This window comes from Polypterus senegalus, chromosome 1, assembly GCF_016835505.1.
Source record: "Polypterus senegalus isolate Bchr_013 chromosome 1, ASM1683550v1, whole genome shotgun sequence".
NCBI lineage: Eukaryota > Metazoa > Chordata > Cladistia > Polypteriformes > Polypteridae > Polypterus > Polypterus senegalus.
Window position 1 is genome coordinate 124,486,739 of NC_053154.1, and position 14,473 is coordinate 124,501,211.

Genomic DNA, 14,473 nt, shown 5'->3' on the forward strand with positions numbered 1-14,473 from the left:
GTAACCAAACATGTTATACTGTATAGTGTAAGGGATGACAGGCATGGGCTGGCATCTCGACACGTACAGGACGTGGTTCATTACTCAGCCTGGAGGACAATGTAATTAAGAAAGTTAGGGTTTTGCTCTTTTGTCTGATTTTAGACAGCCCCCGGAAAATAAACCCTAAAGTTAAGCTCTGTATACATGTGAACATTTTGGTATCAGCCACCAATCAGCCCAGGCTAGACTTTTATACGTCTCAAACATGATTTAAAAGGGAACTGCGGCATACGTCTGTGTGATTTTTACAAGGCTTATATCAAACTAGTTATCTCATGCATCACCTTGAAAAGTAAAGTACATTCCATGGACAGACGTTCTGGGTACTCACGAACAGGCTGGGGCTGGAGGAAGGGAACTTGCAGACAGCAAGTTGATAGTTGAGAAATCGGTCTAAAATAATTTGAGTGGAGATGGCTCTCTGAAAAGGGTGATCCTAACTTCCCTTAAAAGAGATGAAAAATAACCTCCGGGTGCTTCAAAGGACCACAAAGAATTCCTCAGCGGCGTGGGGGCAGGTTGGAAGTTACATCACTTGTCAGCTTGTGAATTGCACAGCTGAAGTGAGAAGCTATGGGGATGGGTGCTCGAAACGGGCGGGCTCAGTTGTTTGCAAGCGAACTCACAGAGTCCTCCCATACCTGACTTTACTTTCTGTGTGTAGAGGAAGAGCAAGGCCTGCTCGCAGGGGGTCGGCTAAAAGCTGGGCTTTTCTGTGAGATGGGAAGCTTGAATCACCACTAAGGCTGTCTTTTCTGCAGATTCTGTCTGTGAGATGGGAAAAAAGCCTGGAGCTGCAAGTCATAAATCAAAGATTAGATAGAACTGAAAAAGATGCTTCGCTTTTTATACTGCCCTTTCAGAAGGGCTTTCAGCAGGGATCACACGTCCTCCGGAGAGAGGACTGGGAAGTGTGGGGAGGCCGACTGTCAGATGCTGCCTCACCGGGGACCGAGGCAGTCCCTTCAGGCCGACATGATACGGATGGGAACGTGACCAGACTGGTCCAGGGACGACCTTGGGCATGTCTGATCTTGTCAGGACATGCCCTGGGCATGTCGGTGGGGACTTTGTCGAGGTAAAAGCTGTAACCTGCCCAGGCTTGTTTTTCGGCTAGGAAGTGGGTGGGGGCCGGTGGGGACTTCAAGGAGGGGGTAGACATCCATCAAACTGCCCTTGACAGTTTCCTGGGCATGCAGGTGGGTGTGGGGTGAGAGCGGGGTCAAGCAGGGGGCAGACATCCATCAAACGACCTTGACGGTTTCCTGAACCAATCAGGGGCCGGGGGCGGGTTCAAGGCAGAGTCTGGGCGGGGACTGGGTGCCCTTCACCCATCCACTGCCAGGGGGCGGAGATAGGTCACATGAGGGGGTGGGACTTTCCGGAGTGACGTCATCAGTGGGGCGACGGGGTGGGACTTCCGGTATTGCGTCATCGGGTCGGTACTTCCGGTATTGCGTCATCGGGGGCGGGACTTCCGGTGTGACATCATAGGGGGGTTTAAAAGGTCATTAATCTTTTTGATTGACAGTTTGACAGAAGACGCCTGGCTTATACTACAGTACTACTAATGTCCTTCCTGACGTAACCCTCTCCATTTATCCGGCCTTGGCACCAGCACGAAGAAACACACTGGTTTGTGCATCCCCCCAGTATCCTCTGAAGTAATTGGAGAAGATTGTAGGTAAAAGGGATACCTGGGCATCTCTCCTCTACTCACAACCTGATCACATAAGTGGTACAAAAATGGATTGATTACTGTAACACTGACCATGTTTCATCAACCTGGCTGCTCAGCTTCAAACAACCTAATGGTCAGATGCCCAGGTGGCTTGAGAAGCTTCAAGAGTTTAATTTTCAATTTCAGGACACCACTGGAAGCCAGCCTGCCAATGCCTATCTTGCTGCCCTTGTGAAGCCAGTGAGAAGGAGGTGAACTACTTCTTGCCCTTACACCATTTCTACAGCCTGATGAAGAATCCATACTGGTAGTCTTGGACAAATTGAGGTATGTCAAATCCTCAAGTGTTCAACAGTGTGTTAAGTCCAGTAGCCCATCAGCCTACAAAGAAATATCCCAAATGGGTCCCTTGGCAAAGGCAAGTGGTTTGAGATTAAGAGTTTCACACTACACAATGGTGCCCTATAGTGTAGGTGGTTGGAGGCTTCCCTGGTAGCCAGCTCATGGTCCCTCCTGCACTCCAGAAAACAGCACTCTAGGCAGTTCACAGCCTGGTGGAGGCAGTACATATCAGAGTTTCAAAGACCCTCCAACATATGTATGCCAATTTATATTGGACTGGCTGCCAGAGGGATAAAGAGTTGTATGTGGGGACATGCACCACTTGTAATACCTTTAAAATCTCTGCAGATTTCTCTTGTGCCCCTTTGCAACATTACCAGGTAGGGGCATCCTTCCTGTAGAAGACTGATGTAGACATCCTTGGCACTTCACCTGAGGATGGAAACTGTTTTGTATTAGTTGCCATACATTGGTTTGCTAAGTGACCAGATGCTTTGCTGTCCCTGACCAGAGTGACACCACAACAGCTGAAAAACTGGTACCTGAAATGTACTGCTGCTTTGGGGTACCTTAGCTCCACAGTGCCTGGGGAAAAAACTTTGAAACCAAACCAATCCCTTGCATGATGGATTAGTGGAATGCTACCACTGCCTTCTACACTCATTTTAGGGGCTTACCATTCGGCCATTCAAGTTGATGCACCTCACCAGCCCTGATATTTGACCATGACCTTTGTACCCCAGTTACATCATCTTTGGGTGGCTCCCCCAGGAAGAAATTTCCTGATGCCCCTGGTTTAGATATTTGCCTCAGCTCAAGAGCAATTTAGAAACAACCCACAAATTCGCTAGGCATCTACCAGGGCCCACCAGAAGAGGGCTTATCAATATTGGAGATATGGGTGTTTAACCCTGGCACAAAAAAGGGGCTATTCCCAAAGCTTGTCAGTCACTAGGAAGACTTATGTCCTGAGGTGTTACATAGGATGGACAAAATAATAGCATTCTACCAAAATTGACTTTCAAACACAGAATACCAGACGTTCCATCAATCCCCTTGACAACACCAGACCCAGAGGACCTTTTACTTGAGGATTTTCACACTAACACAAGGATTGTACCATGCACTGCAGGGATGCAATTTTTTTTATGGTCAGTTTAAAATAGCTTGTTTTAAGAATAGTTGTTAATGAAAATGTTCAATTGAAGTTTGGGAGTAGTTGAATTTGCCTACCACCACTGACTGATGCTGTCTGGTGTATGTGTTCTGGTACCAGAAAATAAGCACCAGGCTTCTTTTAAATATAACCAATTATAGTGGCTGTTTAGGATCACATATGTTTAATAGAAATATGTAAACAAGCTTTTTGAAAATTATTGGGTGTGTCTGCTTACTATGGGATTATATCTGCAATAGAGACTATTATGGTCAAATTAATTAAGAGGATTCAAAAATAGACAGAAAGATGGAAATCCGTTATTAACAGTTGTGTTGCTTTCTATAAACTGAAGCTTACCCTTTTATTGTCTATATGTGAGTAAATCAATGCTAAACTTTTGTATTCTTTTGTTTTTTTTCTCTTATCTCTGGGGAATAAGATGTTTTCTATATAAAGGAAGTTTCTAAATCACAGCATTATAAGTTCTGTTTTCACTAACTATGGTACATATGAAATATATTGCAGTCTTCCTGAATTTAATTGTTCTCTTTGGTTCTTCTGTACAGCTAATATGCAAAATACAAGAAAATTTTAAATTTAGTGGATTATATCAAAAAGGAGACATTATGTTAGGTGGACTTTTTATTGTCAATTTCAAAACAATAGCTCCAGACCTTTCTTTCAAAATGAAGCCTGATCAGTGGAGATGTGATGGGTGAGTATTACATATTCATTTGTGTGTTAAAGTGGGTACAGAATATATTTAATTTTGTTCAACTATATGATGAAAATTAACATGAAAATGAAAAAGAAATTTGATTTAACTATTTTCAAAAGGGAATTATTTTCACTGGTTATATATTATACCTGAAAAAAAGATGAACTAAAATGAATTGCAGTGACGCATTTGTAAATATACTGTATATTTACAATATTTATTTATCAATTCAATGGATGTATTATCTGTCCTCTTGTTTTTTATGTTTATGCTGCTGTATGCATTTGAATTTCCCCACAGGATTAATAAAGTTTATCTGATCTAATCTAATATATTATGATCTGTTCTAGTCTGTACAAGATATGCCCAAGAGCACTAAAATTGTTCTTCCCTACAGTTTTGAGATCTCAATATTCCACTGGGCTCAGACAATGGTGTTTGCAATCGAGGAAATAAACAGAAATCCAAATCTTCTTCCAAATATAACACTGGGCTACAGGCTATATGATAATTGCAATAACTTGCCTTCTGGCCTCAGAGCAACAACCTCTTTGATCAGTGGAGATGATGAGACTGTAACAGATTTAAGCTGTAAAGGGCTTCCACCTGTTGTTGCAATTGTTGGAGATCCTGTGTCAACACATTCCATCGCAATGTCAAGAATACTAAGTCTTTATCGTGTTCCCATGGTAACATTTTAAAATGAACTATAAAGTGTACTTTTTTAAAAAGCTATCTCCATGAGTACCTTTTTAAGGTGATGGATGTTCACATACAGGAAGACACAGCTTATTGACTAAATATATAAACCTTTTAACATGCAGAAAATTTAAAGATGCAGTGGATTTTTTAAAAATGTCATCAAAAACAGCATAATTATATGTAATAAGGATATGGGAAAATATTTAGGATAAGTTTCTTGATAGTATAAAACAAGTAACAACTTAATATTTATTAAAACAATTGTTAATTTTCTAAATTAATACATTAAGATAAATTTACAAAAATGTTACACACTGGAATTGGAAAAAAATTAAAATGTGACTAATTAAAGGCCTATTTTTTATTTTAGTATCTAGTGTGGTAATGTTCAATTTTTTGCAATTGTGCTTACAGAAAGTACAAGTACATCGCATATTACATGTAACACCCATCCAGGAATATATAATATTTAATGATCTGTCATGTCTTTGAAAGCAGACAGACATAATAATAAATGCATGATATGAAATAATAATAATAATTTTATGCTCATAATAACAGTTGTATAATTACTCAGTGACCTTGCCCCACTGTGGTTGTAATCTAATTTAATTACTGGCAAGGGTGCACTTTGTTTGGAGTTTATTTGTTCTTTGTGTGTCTGAAAGGCTTTCTTGCCTCATCCCAAAGACATGCTGTTAAACCGGTTCTTGCCATCACTGACAGAATACTCAGTGTCTGAGTTCCCAGAGGTTTAAGAAATGGATGGATAAGTGCAGTATTGGATAAGTACATATACAGAATGTTCAGAACTGTCTTTTGCAGAAAAAGAGTTAACACCCCTAGAATGAAATAAAAAATAACATTACATATTGCACAGTTTAAAACTTGATTCCCCAGTTTTCAATTTATTTGATTGCATATTAATCAGAATGAATTTGTGCAGATGTTACCAGTCTTTTAAGATGTCAAGCATTTGCATAAGATGGATTCTATTATTACTCTTAAATTTATTAATTTACTGCCAGGTTCTCTCTCTTCGCTCTGTCTCTCTCTCTCTCTCTCTCTCTATCTATCTAATATTTGTCATTTTACTTTTTCTCAGGTAAGCTATTATGCCTCGTGTTCTTGCTTAAGTAACAGAAAGGAGTATCCATCATTTTTTCGAACAATTCCTAGTGACAACTTCCAAGTAAAAGCTATGATTGAAATAATTAAACATTACAAATGGACTTGGATAGGTTCAATTGCAATTGATGATGACTATGGGCAGTATGCTATTAAAACATTCAATGAGGAAGTAAAGAAATTTGGCTGCATTTCTTTTTCAGAAACGATCCCCAAAGTAAATGAAAAGTTGAAGGTAATTCAAATAGTTAAGACAATTAAGCAGTCAACAGCAAAAGTCATTGTTGTATTTTCTTCAGAATCAGGATTGCCCTCCTTAATAAAAGAAATTGTTAATCAAAATGTCACTGGCAGGCAGTGGATTGCAAGTGAAACATGGAGCACTTCTGCAGTGTTTGCTGTCAAGGAGAACTTTCATTCTTTTGGGGGCACAATAGGTATTGCAATTCGAAGTGGAGAAATTCCAGGGCTGAAGCCTTTCCTGCTCCAGGTTCATCCTAACTCTGACCCCAATAACAATTTGTTGAACCTCTTCTGGGAAAAAATGTTTGGCTGTAAATTACAGGAGAATATCAATCAAACCAATGAGACCTCTGCACTTTACATTAAACAGTGCACTGGGCAAGAAAATCTAAAAGACACACAAACTGCATACAGTGAAATTGCAAATTTTAGGGCTGCTTACAACATTTACAAAGCAGTATATGCCATTGCACATTCCCTTCATGATCTTATATCTTGTAAAAATGGACAAGGACCTTTTAAAAATAACAGCTGTGCAGATATCCAAAATGTTCAACCATGGCAGGTAAGAGATACATTTAATGTGACACCATAAGAAATGTTTCAAGTGGGCAGAAAGGAAAGATTTCACAGAAGTTGAAATGTTGATTTTGAACACAGTATAATAAGGCAACACTTGAAGTTATCTTACAGTATTTTAGACTGCATTGTATTCTGTTTTGCTTGTAATGCACACAGCAATGTTTCTGAAAAGTGCTACTTTACTATATAACAAAGTTTCATGGATATTAGTGGAAAATGAGAAAACCTGCTGTGATATATAACTTGATTATTTTAATAGTATCAGTAACATTCATGGAAATGCTCATATCTTACTTAAAAACCTTAAATAGCAGTCTGAATGGCATGTGGTACTTTACTTGTTCATTTTAAAAAGCTGCAGCATGTGTGTTATAGTTATAAACCAAATTAGGACATAACAAGTTATTAATCCATTGTGGCTCCAAATTAGAATTGGCTAAATATTTGCTTGTATTTTGTTACCATTTCAGTTTCTAAGGACAAAATGTATGTAAAACATCGAGCAAAAAGACATGCTAAGCACGGTAGGAAATAACAGATACAAATACTGTATTGTATCTAGGCAGTAAATAAATAAAAAATATGGTTATGAATTTTCAGATCTGCTTAGGCCAATTTAGAGTTGAACACGATCAGAGATGAATTATAAAGACTGAACAAACACTAATCTAATTACTAGAATAATGTCCACACAACACTGGGAGAATGCGCAAATTCAACATAGAACAGCGCAGACAGATTTGTCTAAGATTCAAACTCTGTGTGAGCTGTGAGGAAGAAGCATCACCAGCTTGTGACTAGATTGAAAACAGTACATTTATTAAATAAATCATAAGCGAAACTACCAAAGACCTCTTAAAGTTTGATTTTCCTTAAAGATTGCTTCTGCTTAAATATACCAATTTTTGAAAGCAGGCCAAATTTAAGTATTTTTTTAAGACCAGCTCATTCTCTGTGAGAAGATTTCATGTTTTTGTATATTTTTTGTTTTTTCGAGGTACTCCATTTTCCTCTCTCATTGCCAGATATGTAGCGGATACTAAGTTACTTAATGATTTTAAACTGGCATGGTGTGACTAATTGCCACTAGTGGTATGAATGTGCCCATCCATGACTCGTTTCCTGTGCCTGTTGCCAATGGCAGAGGTTCTTGTTTTCTGCAACACTGTAGACAAAAAGGAGGGTTATTATTGGAGAAAATGATTGGATTGATGTATACTTATTTTCAGTCTGTTCATAACAAATATGCTTGTCCAAAATTTAAAATTACATGTATTAAGTTGTCAGTCTAATTTTACTGAAAAACATCTCTCTATAAGTCAAAGTCAAAGCGAACTTTACTGTCATCTCAACCATATACAAGTATACAGATAGACAAAATTGCAAAGCTCAGGGTCCACAGTGTAACAACATGAAGTGCAAATAAAGAATTAAAAACAGAATTAAAATTAAAATTTTTAATTAAAACACAAACAAGACAAGACTTTGTGCAAATACAAGACAAAGAAGTAGCAGCAATATTGAAGTGTAGTAAGCAGTATGTGTGATAAGCAGCACTGTTTTGTTAAATATTACCATTTAGAACAGGTGGAACCAAAGTAAGTTCTATTGCCAGCTACATGTAATGTAATATTAAAACATGTACTCAATTTTTATAAAAGTGAAGTATATTTAACTTTTTTTTAGCTTCTTCATTACCTGAAGAGAGTAAACTTTACCAATCATTTAGGAGAAAGAGTGTGGTTTAATGAAAATGGCGAGCCTCCGGCTCTTTATGACATTGTAAACTGGCAACCAGCTGATGATGGAAGTGTTAAAGTTAAAAGCATTGGATTTTTTGATGAGTCAGCTGGGCCAGGAAAAGAACTTACTCTTAATACGGAGGACATTTATTGGAATTCTGGGACTGCAGAAGTGAGTTCAATCAAGAATAATTTATATGATGTGTTTGGGAGATATTAAATATTGTACTATATATGTAGACATTTGTTAACTTTCAGCCTGGAATATTTTCTGTGAAGAGACATGTCTACTTCAAATTTGGAAGGATTTTCAACTAAAGTTGAAAGACATGTTTTGTGGTTGATTGCTTCAGAGGAAGTGTATGTGGTTCTGTCTGTTTATGATCAAAGAAAGATCATTGATTTCAGGCTGCATTTCTGATGTGACCCATTGCTGTTGAGGTCCATGTTGCCCTCTTTTTCAATTGGTGTAAAAAAAATAATTCAACCAGTTTTGCTATATACATCTAGTATATGCTACACGGTTTTTATAAGAGCCCAACAGACGATATAAATTTTTATTTATTGTGTGCTGGATTGATAATTATTTTTCATACTGATAACTGATTTGTATCAATGACTGGAATTGAACATGGTCCAGTGACTTACTTTAAATAAAAGTAGATAGTGTCACTTATGGCCAGAGGCCTGTTCTGGCCGGGGTGCCAGCTGGATGGAAGGACCAGGGGAGAGAGCATGGTTAGGCCATTATCTCCCCTGGGACATTAGAGGGCAGCTCCCCTGGGTTGCTTTGACTCCATGGATTCCCGTAGGGCATGCTGGGAGTTGGAGTTCACTCCATGGGGGCTGTGGAAATAGAAGTGCCACCTGAAGGGGAGTATGCAAGCCAAATTAACATTTAGAGATATCTCAAAATAAATTTAAGCTATCTTAAAATGTAATTTACTTGTTAAGATATCTGAAACTCGCTTTGAGGTATCTTAAAATAATTTCCTTTACATTTTAAGATATCTGCAATACATTTTGAGATATCTCAAATGTATTTCAAGATATCTCAAATACAGTTTCAGATATCTCAAAATAATTGTGTTGCATTTCAAGATATCTCAAAGAATTTTCAGATATCTTAAATTGACTTTTCATGCATTTTAAGATATCTTAAATGCATTTCAAGGTAAAATTGCCTATTATTTCAATGGGACTACTTGTTTATTATAAGATATCTTAAAATGTATTTGAGATATCTTGAAGTAGGAAGTCATTTTAAGATATCTTGAAATGTATTTGAGATATCTGAAAATCAGGAAGCTGTTTTAAGATATCTGGAAATGGAGATATCTTAAATTGTATTGTAGATATCTGAAAATGCTATTGAGATATCTTGAAATAATTGAGTGTCCTTTTAAAGATATCTTAAAATGCATTTTAGATATCTTGAAATACAATTTGAGATATCTTGAAATACATTGTTAGATATCTGAAATGGAGCAGAATCCCATTTTAAGATATCATGAAATTAATTTTAGATATCTAAAATGTATTTCAGATATCTGAAAAATGAATTTCAAGATATCTTGAATGCTTTTTAAGATATCTAAATTATATTTCGAGATATCTCAAAATAACTTCCTTCTCATTTTAAGATATCCCAAATTCATTTTGAGATATCTGAAATGCATTTTCAGATATCTTAAAATGACTTCCTGCACATTTCAAGATATCTCAAATACATTTCAAGACGTATTTCAAGATATCTCAAATTCATTTTGAGCTAGACAGGAAGTCCCATTGAAAGAATAGGAAATGTACAGGAAGTGATTTTGAGATATCTCAAAATGTATTTGAGATATCTTGAAATGCACAGAGTTATTTTAAGATATCTCAAAATGTAGATATCTCAAAATGCACAGGAACGTATTTCAAGATTGCATTAAAGATATCTTAAAATTCATTTCAGATATTTCAAAATGTAAGCATATCATTTCAAGATATCTTGAAATCTAAAGATATCATAAAATGCTTTTTAGATTTAGTGCTGTGTATTGTATTTAGTGTACTGTGTGTTGTGTTGTGAAACAGGTGAGTGCTTGCTGAAGGAGGAGTGTAGGTGAAGGACAAGAGAGAAGGAGTAACAAGAGAGAGAGGGAAAGACGAAGAAAGTGTGTCTGTGTATTGTATTTAGTGTACTGTGTGTGGTTGTGAAACTTGTGCCTGGTGGCTGGTGGGTTTGGGTGGCCTCCTGCAGGTCACAAAAGTTGTAAAAAAACAGTTTTCTATCCTGTACCTAATGCTACTAGAATAGACTGTGGCTCAATGGGACCCTGACTATAATTAACAATGTGGGGTTTTAAAAAATTGATTAATGAATACTAATTCAACTAAATCATTTGCGCCATAAAGTTATATAATATTGTACTACAGTTTAAAAATGTCAGAACTTCAGTTACCTTTGATGCTCTGCGGTGGGCTGGCGCCCTACCCTGGGTTTGTTTCCTGCCTTGCTCCCTGTGTTGGCTGGGATTGACTCCAGCAGACCCCCGTGACCCTGTAGTTAGGATATAGAGGGTTGGATAATGGATGGATGGATGGAGTTACCTTTGAATAAGTATAATCAATGTTCAAGTTGTTGCTCTTTTCATTTACTTTATAAACTGCATTTCTTGGCTTCTTTCAGATTCCGGAATCTGAATGCAGTAAAAGTTGTCAACCTGGTACAAGAAAAGCCACCAAAAAGGGACAGCCAATCTGTTGTTTTGATTGTATACCATGCGCAGAGGGAGAAATTAGCAACCAAACAGGTAAAGATCATTTACTAGTGATAAACACAGAATACTGTATACCCATACACAGGTCCAGGAATGGGGAAATAACACTCTCCTATGTAAAGATGTAATGTCAAAGAGGGGTGTAAACCCTGCTTTTCATTTCTGTGTTCTTGCCCAGCCTGGTAATGATACATAGTATAATTGTTTTCATGAATGGATTAGCATCCCAGCTGAGATGGCCATTGTTCCCTTACTTGGCTGGGAGGTCACCATAATAGGTGGGTGGTTTGGAAGTGAGGTATGGCATGCTTTTTCCAATTTCGTAGGTTTGCATGGACAACCAGTGTGGCAGATGAAGCAGTGAGTGGCAGGGATAGATGGGAGGCCCTTACCCAGCAGAGAGGACAGTTTAAAAGATAGAGAATCTCAACTGAGATTGTTGGTGTTCCCCTTCCCAGTTACTGAAGCCAGAATGACAGAGGGAGCAGTGGAAGGCTGCCTCCAATGTTCTTATCAAAGCACACTGGGTAGCCACTCATTTGGACACCTCAGGACAGAATGGGAATTTTTGGTTAGTTGTATACAGTGGGTGCTGCCTGGGGGAGGTATTAGGGGATGAATCTCCTTTCCCTGGGTGGTTTCACCTGACCAGGAAGTACTTCCTGGAAACAGTGGTTTGGCATTGGAATTATTCCCAGGAAGTCAGAGCTGGGAAAGGAGGAATGGAAAGCTCACTTTGGAGGACTGGTCATTAGAGACAGTATTACAATCTTAATTGTTTTTAGTTTGGAGGAATAAATGACTATGTGAAGATATTTTCTGGAATAAAAGTGGCTGTGTCTGGATGTTTTTTGGGGGCCAGTGACAACCCCAGCTGCCACAATGTGTATAGTGCAAAACCAAGATAAGATGAAATTGCACAAATGTTTAAGTTTTCTAATGAAGGACATATTCAGTACTTGTATGCCAAAAACATTGACTGCTTTAAGTGTCATTTATATATATTAATAACAATAAAAAATACTGTTATAATAGAAATTTCACTGCTTATTCTTATAGATGCCATAGAATGTATCAGATGTTTGGCAGAGTTCTGGTCTAATCAGGAAAAGAATCAATGTGTGCTGAAAGAAATTGAATTTCTCTCTTATGATGATGCCATGGGAATCACTTTAACAGCTACTGCATCTTTTGGAGCTTGTCTATCACTTGGCGTCCTGTCAGTTTTTTTGCATTACAGGAACACTCCAGTGGTAAAAGCAAACAATTCTGAGCTGAGCTTTCTTTTGCTGGTGTCTTTAACTTTGTGCTTCCTCTGTGCTTTATGCTTCATTGGAGAACCCTCTTATGTGACTTGCATGTTGAGACATGTGGTGTTTGGGGTCAGCTTTGCTCTTTGCATTTCTTGTATTCTTGTGAAAACAATTGTAGTCATAATTGCATTTAAAGCTACGTTGCCTGGTAATAATTTGATGAAATGGTTTGGCGTAGCTCAACAGAGGGGTACAGTTTTTATCCTGGCTTTTATTCAAGCACTAATATGTCTAATGTGGCTGACAACCGCCCCTCCTTTCCCCGCTAAAAACATTAAATATCAAAATTCAAAAGTTATATTTGAATGTGACCTGGGATCAGTAACAGGATTCAGCTGCCTTTTAGGATATATTGGCTTGCTTGCTGCCATTTGTTTCCTAATTGCCTTCCTCGCAAGAAATCTTCCCGATAATTTTAACGAAGCCAAATTTATCACTTTTAGCATGTTAGTTTTTTGCGCTGTCTGGATAACTTTCATACCCGCCTATATAAGCTCCCCAGGGAAACATACAGTAGCTGTGGAAATATTTGCCATTTTGGCTTCAAGCTTTGGTGTTCTTATTGCAATATTTGCTCCAAAATGTTATATCATTTTGATTAAACCAGAGCTAAACACAAAGAAGGCCCTAATGAATAGAGGAGCTCCAGACAAATAGCAAAATACAACTGCTATGTAAAAATATTAATCAAAATTTTGTCAATTTTATGATACTCTTGTTCCACTATAGTGTTGTGTGGAGCCAAAATCTACTCCAGCAGCATCAGAAGTTAGGCAGGAATTAACTCTGCTGCTGTAGGTACTTGTAAGGCACACTCACCCACAAACACATTCAGAACCAATGTTGTCATCATTTTTATCATTATCACCACCACCACTTGAATGGCAAGTTTTGTGTGTTTATATAGTTTACTTGTTTGCTGTACACAAATCTTTTTCCTCTACTTTTTGCAGTCTTTGGCATCATTTGGGATGATGCCTTTTCTTTTTATATCTTCTAACATCCCATCTAACAGCAATCTCCGTCTGGGCCTCATACCCTCCACCTTCACCTCTGTGCACTTTTTCCCTCAGTCATCATCTGCCTTTAATCCTATTTGCTCAAATCAGCTTAGTCTGTTTCCATTGAGCACACCATCTAATCTTTTTTATTAACTCAGCATTTTTCTTCATCCCACTCTGTGACACTCCGCACATTCATCTGATCATTCTCATCTCTGTGCTTTCCAAGTTTACTTAAAATTTAGCGTTCATTGTCCACATCTCATTTCCTTAGAGCTAACTTCTACTCTTACAGCTTGCATAATCATTTTCCTTATTTGCCAGAGAGACCCCTTTGGAGGTAAGAATTAGGGATGGTTCCCAGAAATTGTTCCATGCACCTTCTATAAAAAATGGTTCAATATGCCGACTTTTCTTCACACTACATGCACACAATTCCAACATTCCTTCCATTACACCAGTACACCCACTTCTTCCTGCCCTGCCACCTCCAACCATCACTTAGTTTTTACTTGCATGTACTATTTGTTTTTCATTTCCAAAGTAGCCCCCAAAGCAATCCTTCATACACCTCTCTGCTAAGTGCCTCCATATCTATAGTAAAAAGCAACGCATAAAGGATCACCATAACCTCTTAACATTCACTGTCCTGATCTGCTGTCCTAACCACTGCTAATACTCCTCATATATTAATGTTCAAACTAACTGTTTCTCCACACCTAACTATTGTCTAGCTTTTCCTGCACCAACCTGACAATAGAGTTTGCACCTTTTGTTTTGTTTTTCCATTCCCAGGCACCCAACTAAACTGCACATTATCAGGCTAATTCACAGATGCTAATTAACTTGACAAGCAAAATGTTTGACTTTTTGAAGAAACCATAATACCTGAAGAAAGCCCAAATACATACACCTAGAGAGAAAACTCTGAAAACTTCCTGCAGAAAGTATGGGCAGGCAGCATCACCAACCACTGCATCCCTGGGTATTTCCAATTGTATGTCATTATTATCATCTAAACTTGGGACTTTCAAATATTAAAAAGACAAATATTT

At 37.9% G+C, this 14,473-nt stretch overlaps 1 protein-coding gene across 1 annotated transcript; it reads left to right on the plus strand.

The window, feature by feature from the left end:
• The first annotated feature begins 3,784 nt into the window (after positions 1-3,784).
• Positions 3,785-13,074, plus strand: LOC120531774 (extracellular calcium-sensing receptor-like). Its single transcript, XM_039757496.1, has 6 exons — positions 3,785-3,939; positions 4,340-4,631; positions 5,750-6,580; positions 8,284-8,511; positions 11,014-11,137; positions 12,164-13,074. Exons 1-6 carry the CDS (start codon positions 3,851-3,853, stop codon positions 13,072-13,074), a joined length of 2,475 nt encoding a protein of 824 aa, XP_039613430.1. The 5' UTR covers positions 3,785-3,850.
• The last annotated feature ends 1,399 nt before the right edge of the window (positions 13,075-14,473 follow it).